Source organism: Orcinus orca, chromosome 2 (genome assembly GCF_937001465.1).
Source record: "Orcinus orca chromosome 2, mOrcOrc1.1, whole genome shotgun sequence".
In the NCBI taxonomy this organism is placed as follows: domain Eukaryota; kingdom Metazoa; phylum Chordata; class Mammalia; order Artiodactyla; family Delphinidae; genus Orcinus; species Orcinus orca.
In genome coordinates this window covers 102775047-102789043 of record NC_064560.1, presented here as the reverse complement: position 1 = coordinate 102789043, position 13997 = coordinate 102775047, and the positions used below count along the sequence as shown (strand labels likewise).

Below are 13997 nucleotides of genomic sequence, written 5' to 3'. Positions count from 1 at the left end.
TATTTATTTTTATAAATTTATTTATAAATTTATTTATTTATTTATTTTTGGCTGTGTTGGGTCTTCTCTAGTTGTGGCGAGTGGGGGCTACTCTGTTGTGGTGCGTGGGCTTCTCATTGCAGTGGCTTCTCTCGTGGAGCACCAGCTCTAGGCGCACGGGCTTCAGTAGTTGTGGCACGTGGACTCAGTAGTTGTAGCTCGTGGGCCCTAGAGCATGCAGGCTTCAGTAATTGTGGCACTCAGTCCTAGTTGCTCCGCGGCATGTGGGATCTTCCTGGACTAGGGCTCGAACCCATATCCCTTGCATTGGCAGGTGGATTCCTAACGACTGTGCCACCAGGGAAGTCCCCTTTACCTTATTTTAATGTTGAACCCAGCCTGACATTCCTATGTTAGTAAACCCAACTTACTAATTTTTATATGAATGTTATATTTATGTGACTGGATTTGCTAATATTCTCTTTATAATGCTTGCCTATGTTAGTAAGATTAACCTGTTGTGCTTCCTTGAAACATCCAGGCTCTTAATTCTAAGATTTTGTTAAATGCACATCTACCTAGTAGGGGGGTGCAGTAACCCATTCACATGGGAGGATTCCGTTGAGTCCTCTGATTCAATTTGTATCCCTGAAGGCTTCTTTTCTGTCAGAGAGTCCTTTAAAAACAACAACAAAAACTTCCCGTTTCACTCATTTTTTTCTTACTCAAAGGAGTGAGAAGACAAGACTACTCATTTAATTTGCTTTTCTCCAGACTTGAGGTTATTAGTAATTCTCAAAATTTTGTAAATCACCAGCAGCTTCCAAGGGGCAGGGATTGTTTTAGAAGCCTAAAACAGTGATCCAGATTTCACCCTGTTCCAGATTTATGTTACCGGGCAATGCCACTTCCCTTGTTTGCTGCTATCGCTGACATTTTTGCTGTTTTTTAAAACTGTTTTGGTTCATTTCACTTGAAATTTAGAAGAGAATCTGTACGGTAGCTTTGTTCTACCATCTTAGAAGTTTATATCTGTATCTATGTTCTTTCACTTAATCTTCATAACAAACCTATGAGGAAAATCATCCCCATTTTAAAAAAAGAAAGAAAAAGAAATGGAATTGTAAAGGTACGGATCATACCCCTGGTAAAAAAGCAGCTCTGAAATCTAAAACTAGTATTTGTTTTTCTTTTGCTTTTAGGTGTACAATTCAGTGGGTTTTGGGCATATTCACCAGGCTGTGTAACCATCACCACTATTTAATTCCAGAACATTATCAGCACCCCAAAAAGAAACCCCATACCTGTTAGCCATATAATGTGTGGCTTTTTTTTTTTTTTTTTTTGCGGTACGCGGGCCTCTCACTGTTGTGGTCTCTCCCGTTAAGGAGCACAGGCTCCGGACCCGCAGGCTCAGTGGCCATGGCTCACGGGCCCAGCCGCTCCGCAGCATGTGGGATCTTCCCGGACATGTGGGATCTTCCCAGACCAGGGCACGAACCCGTGTCCCCTGAATCGGCAGGCGGACTCTCAACCACTGTGCCACTAGGGAAGCACCTAATGTGTGGCTTTGAGTTTGGCTTCTTTCACCTAGCATAACATTTCTGACGTTCAACCATGTAATTTTATATATTAGTATTTCATTCTTTTTTATGGCTGAACAATATTCCACATTATGTTTATCCAGTCATCAGCTGGTGAACATTTGGGTTGTTTCTATTTTGGAGGGACTATGAATAATGCATTTACGCATATGTTTTTAAATGAATGTATGTTTTCAATTCTCTTGGGTATACACCTAGGAGTGGAATTGCTGGGTCACATAGTATCCCTATGATTAACATTTTGAGGAACTGCCCAACCGTTTTCCACAGTGGCTGTACCATTTTATGTTCCCACCTCTAAAGTCTGACAGTTCTAATTTCTTCACATTCTCCCTAAGATTTATAGGTTTTTTTTTTAATATAGTGACTCTAGTGAGTATGAAGTGGTATCTCCTTGTGCTTTTAATTTGCATTTCCAAAATTACTAATGATGTTGAGCATCTTTACATGTATTTATTGACCATTTCTTTATCTTCTTTGAAGAAATGCCTATTCAAGTTCTCTGCCTATTTTTTAGTTAGAGTGTTTGTCTTTTAAGTTTTAAGAATTCTTTATGTATATATTAAGGATACTAGAATCATCAGATGTAAAACACATAAGTTTTTAATTTTGATGAAGTTCGAATTACTTATTTTTGTTTTGTTGCTTGGATAAAACTAGGTTTATCTGCTTCTAATATAGTAGTTTGCCTCCCTAAGATCTTATACATATACTGTCTTCCTCAGTGGCCCACAAAAGGCAAAAATGGAAACTTCTGGTTCAAACTAAAGGAACTCCTATCTTAATATAATCAATAAAAAACACTGAATCACTATGTTGTACACCTGAAACTAATATAATATTGTACATAAACTAAACTTTAATTTTTTAAAAAAGTATGAACAGGGAAAAATATAAACATTCATTAAATTATAGTTGTGACCATTAAAAAAAATCTTTAATAAAAAAATGATAAAGGGACTCCTATCTTTTAATTTTAATTTGACATGGTAATCCCATTTGAATAGATGGTAAGTAAAGAACTAAGAGAGAGATCCAGTGCACTCCTCAAGGTCATTCATTCAAAATCATATGGTTCAGGAATGGCTAAACTACTTAACCAATGTATAACTTTCAGTAGCCTATATACACTGAACTAATGAGTTCATATTAACAATTTGTATGCAGTTTTCCTTAACAGTATATACTAACATACTGAACAGAGAAATGTGTTGTTCTTGAATCTGAATACCCAGAAATTCTGTGGAAAAGAATTAGTAATGGACTTGAGGTCAAATAATAAAGTGGCTATATAAATAAACAAAAGGTCCAAACATCAAAGTCCTGTCCTTCCTAACATTTTTTATGGGTATTTCATTATAACAAAAGTATCAACAGAAAAAGGTAATTCTTAAAAAATAAAAAGTTATTAACAAATTAGTCTCTAATCTAGAATATATAAATTACCATTCACAGCATTATTAAGACTACTGAATAATTATAATTTTACTATTAAAATGCTGTAAGTTAAAGATGGACAAAACGTACTCTTAATGGTTAGTATCTACCATCTCTGTTCATTTTCTAAAACTTTAATGATAATTCCTGTATTTACTGTAAGGCAAAACTCTGACATTTGGAATCAGTTAAATAAATTCATTATTTTCAAGTAATCTGTAAGCAAAACCACCTAAAATTCTTTTTTGAAAATTGAGTTTTATAGTATTAGTTTTTTATTTAAGAGTCTAATATTTCCCTCCATAAAACAATCTTCAAGTTCCCACTGGTCTCAGTTGCCTCACTTATTGTTCATCTAAAAAGTTAACTATGTAACATTTCCAATGGCTCTGACTCTTGGCCTTACCCAGGTCCCTCCCACTGCTATATGTAACACTGGTGGTTCTGTCATCTCCATGATGTTAATAAGTACTGTTAGATCAGATTCATGGTCATTGGGGCTAATCAGAATATAAGCTACCAAGAATTTCTGTAATTATTACTCTTTTTTTTTTTTTTTTTTTTGCGGTACGCGGGCCTCTCACTGTTGTGGCCTCTCCCGTTGCGGGGCACAGGCTCCGGACGCGCAGGCTCAGCGGCCATGGCTCACGGGCCCAGCCGCTCCGCGGCATGTGGGATTTTCCCGGACCGGGGCACGAACCCGTGTCCCCTGCATCAGCAAGCGGACGCCCAACCACTGCGCCACCAGGGAAGCCCTAATTATTACTCTTTAAAAACGAAGTGCAAGGGGAGGGGAAAGTAGTGGTCATAAAGCTAGTTATTTAGGTTACCTTAATAACTTTTGGTACCAAAGCGTCTCTCTATCTGCTCTACATATCTGCTGCAGCTGACTCTGCAAGGTAAACCATGAACATTCAGCCAGAAGTTGAGAGTTGTGAAGCACAGAACCAAGAAAACGGGAACTTCCAAATCTTGTTGTAACAGTGGCTACTCTGATCCTTCTGTTAATAATTGAATTTCTTCAACTCATCTCTTCACTCCTACCTTCCCAGAGCCCTCCGAATGCACAAGGCGGAAGAGAAGTGGGAAAGGGTGATACCAACAATAGAAAAAGAAACCTCTCTCATCTTAAGTTAAGGAATTTTATCTATATATTATCACTTTTCATTATGCCAATCAATCTCAATTAAGCACAAAAATAGTTTTACCTCTCCTTTCACCCTTTAACCTTTATTTAGAGCTGGAAGCTTAAGTTGTTTCTCTACTTGTAGTCTTAGAGGAGAGTCCAACCTACTAAATGATACAATTTCTTCCCCATCTAAAGACGCTACAAATCAATGATCTTTTCATATGAAATCTGTTTGTAAGTATAAAATCATTCTTTTATTTGTAAGTACTTTTTATTTTGTAAAGAGCGGATTATTTACTTTAGGCCTTTTATGCATTTTTTTTTTTTTTAGGTCTAGTTACAACTTCTTTATTCTTCCTATTAAAGACTCAATCTATTCTGGCCCCATGTCCTTAAAAGGGAGTGAAGGCATTATTCTGTACACTAGATAGCAGTGTGCCTTTAATATATTTAAATTTTTCCTTTGTTAAACTCACTTTATTCACAATAATGGTTTGGTTTGTGACAGTGACTGTCCTCATAAGTAATGTGACTACATTATTTTAAAATATTTTATAATCAACATTTCCCTTTAAAGAGACTTGCTTCATTATTATTCCAAATAAGTGTTATTTTAATATGTGTATGTGGTATAAGGATGTATTCTAGGCTCATTAAATGACTCAACCCAGGTTTGTTTTCCCCCAAAATTCGTATGTTGAAATCCTAATCCTCATTATGATGGTATTAGGAGATGGGGCCTTTGATAGGAGATTAGGTCATGCGGGCTCTGCCCTTATAAAACAGATCTGGGAGAGTTAGTGCCCTTATATAACAGACCTGGGAGAGTTCCCTAGCCCCTTCCGCACGTTAGGACAGAGTGAGAAGGATTGTTGTCTATGAACCACGAAGTGGGTCTTCATCAGACACCAAATCTGCTGGCACCTTGATCTTGGACTTTCTAGCCTCCAGAATTGTAAGAAATAAAATGTTTGTTGTTTACAAGCCACCCAGTCTACGGTATTGTTACAGCAGCTCAAACGGACTAAGACAGTGCCTAACACATTGCCTGGCACACAATGGGTACTCAATTATTAGTTTGCATTTTGCTTTCCTTTAGACTAAACTATACCACTAGTGCACTTCATTTCGGCTTCTATAGTATTTATCATCCTCTCAAAATATCTAATAGCCAGCAGTGTCAGCACAATCATTGGACACTCAAGTATCGGTTTTTCACAACAGCAGAGAAGTCTGGGATATAATGTCAGTTTACTCTACCATTTACTATGGATGTGAACATCTTAGCTAACAGCTTTATCTTCACCTGAAACACATACTTCTGTAATACTGGTCTCTACCATGGAATGGAAATATTGTGAATTAATATGTGAACATAGGGCTTCCCTGGTGGCGCAGTGGTTGAGAGTCCACCTGCTGACGAAGGGGACGCGGGTTCGTGCCCCGGTCCAGGAAGATCCCACATACCGCGGAGCGGCTGGGCCCGTGAGCCATGGCCGCTGGGCCTGCGCGTCCGGAGCCTGTGCTCCGCGGCGGGAGAGGCCATAGCAGTGAGAGGCCCACGTACCGCAAAAAAAAATTAAAAAATAAAAAAAAAATGTGAATATAGTATTGTATGAATTCCATTAAGCATTTGGCAAAATGGTCTTATATGATTGAAGTGAAAAAGACATTATTTCCTTTTAGAATGCAAGGCAGAAAGTGTCTGCTATGTGATGCCCCAAACCTAGATCAATCTGGGTATGTAATAAATACTAAATTCAGAAAGCCCTCAACATCAGTGATTTAAAGTTTCATATATTTGTGGTTCTTGTGCCAGCTGTTCGCCCCAAACTAATGATCTTTGCATTCCTGAGGTACATGAGGTTTAAGGCTGCTCACAAAGGTAAAGCTTAGAAGGGTGGGTGGATGGCATCCAAGTGTGAAGCTGACTCTACACAATAATGTCAATACCTCGAATAATGGGCAGTATTGGTGGAGCTGAAGCTTTGAGGATGAGTATCTTACCAAAGTCGGGAAAAAAGAGGGCATGCCTAGCAGAAGGAACAGAATGTGCAAAGAAAAATTTAAAGACATGAGAGATCATGACAACATCTAGAGAGGAAATGTGACTATTTCAGAACTGGAGCATGGGAGACAAGGGTAAGCATTTCATGGAATAGGAAGGATGGAGGACTAAGTGGTAGGCCTGGGCCAAATAAAAATATAAGAAGGTTGGATTGGGCTAATATAAGAAGATTGGATTTTTATCCTAAATGCAATGGGGAACCAATGAAGAATTTTACAAAAAAGAGTAACATGACTAAATTGTGTTTGGGAAGAATTATAGCAATGGAACATACCGGCTAAGATTTGGGGCCCTAGAATTTAAGTTCTAGCTTTGCCACTTACTAGCTGGGTAAACTTGAATATGTTACTTAACCACATATTACTTAACCTCTCTGAATATCAATTCCTCAATTACAAACCTAGAATGATGATATCAGCCAGCTTATAGGGTTATTGAGAGGATTAAGCAAGATGATCCATTTAAATTACTTAGCAAACTGCTTGGTAAGTACTCAATAGATGGTAGTTACTTACCACCAGCAGTAAGTAACAATGTGCAAAATGGGTTAAGAAAGTCAAAACGGGAGGCCACTGAAACCAGTGATAGGGTTATTATAATAAGCAAAGAGATAATCAAAACCTGAACTAAAGAAGTGGTTGTGGAAAGACTGAGGAGATGATGGGTTCAAAACATACTAAGGAGACAGATAATCTGGGACAGTGCTGAGTTGCAGTGGGGCATGGGTTTGGATCACTAGATAAATGATCTTCATCAGGTTAGGGAATATGGGAGAAAGAACAGGCTGGAGTTCTCACAGATAGACACCTTTCATTCTACTTGTTAACAACAAAATCCATTTATCTCCCCCTCATAAATTTATTCTTCCTGTTATATATCTGACACCATTCTCTTACAGTTTTCTCCTCTACCTCTCTGGCTACTCCTTCGCATTCTGTTTTTCAGGGTCCTCTTTCCCCTTTTATCTCCTAAATGTTAGTGTTCCTAAAGTTGCGTTTCTCAATGCTTTTCTCTTCTCACTCTTCACTCTCTTGGGTGAGCTCATCTACTCCCAAGGCATCAATTAGTATTCACATGTTTACTGATAACTTCCAGATCTCTATTTCTGGCTCAGACCACCCGCCTCAGTCCAAACCATGTGTATCTGTTGCACACACTGCAACATCCCAGGGGGATATTCATTCAATGTGTTGAAAACCAAACTCGTTTCCCTGACACTCTGCCTAGCCCTTACATATGCCAATTAAAAAACAAAACAACAAAAACCCCCAATCCTTTCCTGCAGACTTTCTCTCATCAGTTCTTTCCCTCAATTCTGTGACTGTAAATTATGCTTCCTCTTCAATCTTAATCCAAATCTTCCATACACTTCTCTGATCAAGATGGTCTATATTTTTTAGTACAGTCTACTTTTAGCACTTCTGTGACATTTTTGTGTTACTATGCCATTCTAAAATACATGCTTACCTCTCCAATGTCATTTCTAACTCTGGTTAAAAGTGTTTCATCTGAGGGTGCACAGTCTTTTAAAAGCAGATAGCTACTTAATCACTTTTGCCTCATGACTAGAGAAATTTCTACTTTTACTAAAGAACTATCATTTGTTCATAGTCTAGATGGAGTTATCTTGATACTATATAGTGTTCACCATAGTTCTGATATGAGTCATTAAGTCTGCTATCTTAACTTCTTCAGGCAAAATCAGTAATAAATCAGACATAACTGTATTTGAAACAATAAATGTGGCATGTATGTTTAAAAAAAAAAAGCATTTCATCTGAAATGAATGCTTCAACTTCCTTATTCATCTCTAAATTTGTTTTTCTTCCTTCATTTTCTCTTTTTTTCCCCAAGACTAACTCTTCATTTGCATCCTTGTTGCTATTCCTTCTCTCATATGCAGAAACCTGATTTATGAGGAGTCTTGTCTGTCTAATGCCCAGCTTCCACAACAGCGAATACCTAGCACATGGCAGATATTAAAAAACACATACTGAATGCTTTATTAATGAATTATCCTCTCTTTCTGTTGCTTTTTCAGTTTCTCCCCTCTCCTTCTAAATCAGGTTCTTTTGTTTGTCTACTAATATGTCTGTCATTTTTCAAGGGAGAAAAAATAAAGAGAACCCATACAAACTTCCTCTTGACTCTCTTTCCAAGTTATTGGCTATGTCTTTCCTTCTATCACCAAGCTTCTTTTAAATTATATCGTCACCACTTAATATTCACTACTTTGAAATGTAGTTTTCTCCCAAAAATGCCTTCTCAAAATCACCACTAACTTCCTAGACCTTTTTCTCATCCCTCATCCTCCTTGCTGCTCTTTCTACATCATTTAAAACAAAGGAACACCCACCACTTCGTAGAACTCTCCTCCAGGAGGCCTTCCTTGACTCCCTTAAAGATAGGTTATATACGTTCCTTTATTTCCTGTAGATTATCACAGCATTTATCATGCTGTTTGTAATTGATTACTTATTTGTCAGTATCCCAGACTACACTAAAAGTTCTTGAAGACAGGTATTATGTCTTCTTAATCAATGTATTCTCACTGTCTGGCACTATAACTGCCCAACAAATATTTGTTGAATAAACGAATGAATAGCGTCATCAGATCAACACCTAAGAGTTCTAAAAATACTGGATAATGGGAGTGTTGGTTAGAATAAGGAAAAAGGGCAAGTAAAAGTGGTGGGAGGGGCTACAGACAATCCGAAAGCAGCATAACGATACGAATCAGTTCCTTCAAGTATTCACTCATTCGTCCATTTGGTATTTACTGTGAGCAAGGCAATTAGGAAAGAAACAGAAGGATAATCAAGATATTGCACCTATCCTCATGGATCTGTCTTACAACCCAGGGCTGAGGGTTTGGGGAGTGGTAAGAACTGGTAGGAAACAGGAGTAAGATACTTTGCCATTAAATAGCAATTGTGAATCTAATATTAAAATATCAGGACAGGGACTTCCCTGGTGGTACAGTGGTAAGACTCCAGGCTCCCAATGCAGGGGGCTCGGGTTCGATCCCTGGTCAGGGAACTAGATCCCACATGCATGCCGCAACTAAGAGTTCACATGCCACAGCTGAGGAGCTGGCGAGCCACAACTTAGGAGCCTGCGTGCCGCAACTAAGACCCAGCGCAACCAAATAAATAAATATTTTAAAAAGTAAAATTAAAATTAATAAATAAACTATCAGGACAAGTTTGGAAAACCACCGATCAGCTTCCTCTAGTCCACTTACCTTCACAATCTAGGTCTACCAGCAGCAGTTCTCAAACTTTAGTGTACATAAGGAACACCGGGGGAGCTTGTTAAAGATGCAGAGAAATCTCTCAGAAATTCTGATTCTGTGTGTCCAGGAAGCTACATTTTGAATAAGCATCCTAGGGGATTACGATGCTTTTGGTCTACGAAGTCCTTAGTCATTCACATTGTCATAATTCTGCCATATCTGAGTTATGTCTATAATATTATTTTCTAGTAATTCCTTTAAATTTAAAAAAATATATAGGTCTTTCTCTATATATAAAGATATGTCTATTTATCTACATCTTAGTCTTATCCTAAGCAAAAGGTTTGATAGCTTATATTTTTGATAATACCCATGAAATAAATACATAACCATTAAAAAGTCTGATTATATATATATCATTGGATAAGAAACAGTTTGAGAAGCACTGTTCAAGAGATTATGCTCTGCAAACACCACATTCTACGTGCAGTCTGATGATATAAATTATAACTAGAAGCTCCAGGGCAGTGAAGTTCAGCAGAATTGTGCTTCGGAAGAGCTCATGTAGATAATCTGGTACCTTTTATGGATTATAAAATAATTTTAAAATGTTTTAAAAATTAATGTTCTAATTAGTACAAAATGACATAATAAAAACCCCTCTTCATATTGGCTTTTTATTTTAAAAAGTGCTTTGTCTTTTATTTTGGTACTTGACTCTCAGAATATTCTTGAGCTGACACCTAAGTCAACTTCCAACAACTAGGGCATCAAACTTAAAACCAGCAGTTGTAATAAAACAAAGACAGATCTGTAGTCTTGATGCACAATAAAATACCCATCAATTTTATTTAAAATTACATTTGATTAAGACTGATAATTGAGTTCAAAGGTATAAACTTGATAAAGCTTTCTTTTCCTTCAACCCCAAAGTAATTTTTAATAGTAGGCAAAATAACATGGCAAACATATCAAAGAAATAACTATCTCAGAAAGGTCTATTCCTTAAAGGCTTTGGCAATTCATAACAACAAAGAGAAAAGAAAGTTGAAATAGAAAACCTTCACCAAATGAAAGATTGTGCTATTAAGCCTGTAAAAACAATATCCTGCTCTAAATTATGTTTTTGCTTAAATGGCTAAGAAAATCAATCTCTAACTAAATACTCAAGTGATGTTATTTGGATATCACATTGTCACTGTGTCACAAGCCAGTTCTATAGGTTTAATCTCTAGTCACAAGGAACAAAAACATAGATGAATGGCTGTGGTCCTTGATCTCTACATCACTTAAGTCAATTGGAAATTTACCTTACTACTTACTGATTTATAAAGCACTTTATCCTGTTTGGATGAAAGGATTATTTCAATAACTTCCTAACTAGCCTCCCTGCTTTAGCCCTTGTTCTCTACAGTCTATTCTCCGCAGAGCAGCCAGTTAAAAACATAAGGCAGGGCTTCCCCAGTGGCGCAGTGGTTGAGAGTCCGCCTGCCGATGCAGGGGACACGGGTTCGTGCCCCGGTCCGGGAAGATCCCACATGCCACGGAGCGGCTGGGCCTGTGAGCCATGGCCGCTGAGCCTGCGCGTCCGGAGCCTGTGCTCCGCAACGGGAGAGGCCACAACAGTGAGAGGCCAGCGCACCGCAAAAAAAAACAACAAAAAAACATAAGGCAGATCACTCACTCTTCTACACAAAATCATCCAGGCGCTATCTCAGAGTACAAGCCCAAATCTTTTAAATGGCTCACAAGGCCAATACACATTCACCCCATACTTCAGCTCAGCTCACACTACTCTCCCTTTGCTCACTCACAATAGCTTCTTTGCAGTTGCTTGAACACACTAGGCAAATTCCAGACCCAGGGCCTTTGCACTTGCTGTTCCTTTTGCCAACACTGCTATTCCCACACATATCCATATGGCTCTGCTCTGTCACTTCCTTTGGGTCTTTGCTCAAACATCATCTTCCAGCTGAGCCCTCTTATACATAATTGCTACCTCTCCACCCCCATACATATTTTCTAACCACTCTCCCTGCTTTGATTTTCTCCATACCACTTACCATTTGGCATCCTATACCTTTTATTTGTTCATCATTTGTTTACCCTACAAGAGTGTGCATTCCTCCTGGGTGCAGATGGTCTTTTTGCTTTGTTCACCGCGGTATTCCAGTGCCAAAAACAGTGCCGGGCACACAGTAGATGTTCAATAAATATTTGCTTACTGAACAAACAGTATTACTTCAACTTTGGGACTTTCGTCCTGAACCCTATTGAAAGCTGGAAATAAGAGCTGGAGGATACTCCCCAAATTTCCAGACGGCACTTGGGTGTCTGTGAACTTACATGCGTTATCTTTTGTCTGGCACATCGTTCCCTCTGATACTTCTTAGATAGTAAGGCAGCAGGAAAATTCCTAACTAGTGTGCAAGGAAGAAGCAAGCCAGCCGTGTATAAAACTGATTTGGGGCGATTTGATTCTTATCCATAAGCCAATAGAGAAAAGCCTTTTGAATGAATACAGGTTCTCCTCTTAAGCCTAAGGAAAATAAAGCTGTATGTTTGTTGTCTTTTGGAGAATGGGAAGGGGGGCTGGGAGAGACACGGAGGCCCGGCACACCTTCTGCAAGAGCGTCAACTCCAGTGCGGTCCAACTTACTTTTTGGGGGGGGGTGGAGGGCATCGTTCGTGGTCTCTGCCAGGGGGTGTTTCTTTCTCACCCTCTGAGCTGCCTATTGTGCTGTGTCTGGCCAACGAGGTAAGGTGGGCGAGGAGCGGGGTATGAAGGGATGCTGAGTGCGGCTTCAACTGCCTCCTAACACAAAGTCGGGGCGGCCAGGGCTCGGCACAGGGGACGCGGCGGCCGCGCGCCTCCGACCGCAGCCCGAGCCCCGGGGCGCAGGCGGGACGCGGGCTGCGCGGAGTTAGGCCCGGACAGAGCCCCGTTGCCTCCCGGCCGGCGGGCACACGGCCCCCGCGCGCCCCGCTCCCCCCGCTCCCTTCAACCCGGCGCCCTTCTCGGTTACCTCGAACTCTCTTCAGCGAAATGGGATCCTTCTCCTGTTCTGCTGACATTACAGACCGCAAAGCATGACTCCCCCCCAGGCCGCGGGAATTCGGTCTCTTTGATGCTGCGGCGGCGGCTCCTCCTCCTCCTCGCGGGGCCGCTGCGGCTGCGAGGCGAGCCTCCGAGGTGAGGCGCGGCCGAGGGCGGTGGGGACGCGGGCCGACTTTGCAAAGTTTGGGAGGAGGACGAGGCCTCGGGGCGGCCGGGCAGCGTGCTGGGGCCACCCGGGCTCAGCGGCGGCGGCGGGAGAGCGGCCTGGGGGCGGCCCCCCGCCCGGGGCCGGCGTGTGCGGAGGACGAGTGCGCCGCCGCCGCCGCCGCCTCCTCCCACTCCTTCTTCTTCGCCGCCGCCGCCGCCGCCACCGCCGCCTCAGGAGCCGCTGACAGGGGAGGCGGGAGGCGGGCGGCCCGGCCCTGGCGGCGCACTCACAGCGCCCTCTGAGGATGAGGTCTGCGCTCTCGCCGCTCCCGAGTCGCAGACACAAAAGCCCCCAGCTTAGAGCCGCCTGCAAAACCCGCTCTGGGGCGGGCGAGGGACGTGGCGCGGCCCCGCGGCTTCCCCGCCCCGAGCTCCCCAGCCCCGCGCGGGGACGGACTTTGGGGGGCGGGGGCCGCTGCCTCGTCCCGCGGTGCCTCCTGCCGCCGCCGCCGCCGCCTTGCGCTCCGCCTCGGCCCAGCCCCCACGGCCCGCGCGCGCCTCTCGCTCCACGCGGGGCTAGCGGGCCCGCGGCCCTGGGAGCCGGGGCGGGCAGCGCGCGCCGAGGGGCCGCCCCGCCCAGCCCCGCGCCTACAGGCGCCCGGCGCTCCCCCGCCGCCACCGAGCCAGAGGACGCTCAGCTCGGCGGCCGACGCACCCCGGCCCGGCTTCTGCGAGGAAACTGCATCTCCGAACTTCTTCGGAGGCCGCAGCAGGCATCTTGGCCTCGCGGCCAGGGATCTGAAAGAGGAATGTATGAGCCGAGCAAACTTTGTACGCGGGAGCTGGAGAGTTCTCGGCGGGCAGGCGGGCAGGTGGAGACCCAGATTCCCCGACTATGTGTCAGTGATCTGGACACCTGTTTGTGGAATGCCCCAGCTGCAAGTTTTAACGACCCGATTCTTCAAAAAAGAGCGATGCGTAATTAATACAAGAAAGGGGGATGGGTGGAAGCGGTGAGGCGCCGGGACTTGATGTAGACGTTAAATTTTAGGAGAAGGATCTCCTCGCCCCCATGTGATTGTAGATTGTATTTGGTTACTGATTCCACATCCATCGTTTAGGCTGTGTGACCTGAGGCAACTTAGGTAACCTCTCTGAGTCTCAGATTTCAGATCTTGAAAAGGCAGTGTGGCTACATCCCTGAGGTCTCTACTATCTCTGACATTCTTTGGCTTACTTTCACGAAACTGTTCTCCCTGTTTGTTAGGTTTCCAGTTATCCTACTAAAGAGAATCTGTAGGTGCAGACTCTAATCTTCAATCAGGTGAGACTGATTATTT

The 13997-nt window shown here is 42.2% G+C and overlaps 1 protein-coding gene across 1 annotated transcript in view; it reads right to left on the bottom strand.

Moving 5' to 3' along the window:
- PYGO1 (pygopus family PHD finger 1) overlaps positions 1–13135 on the bottom strand; it is a 28386-nt gene extending 15251 nt beyond the window's left edge. The window contains exon 1 of the mRNA XM_004274654.3: positions 12479–13135. Coding sequence (XP_004274702.1) covers positions 12479–12527 — 49 coding nt within the window. The 5' untranslated portion in view covers positions 12528–13135. The remainder of the gene's footprint in view (positions 1–12478) is intronic.
- Positions 13136–13997: the final 862 nt, after the last annotated feature.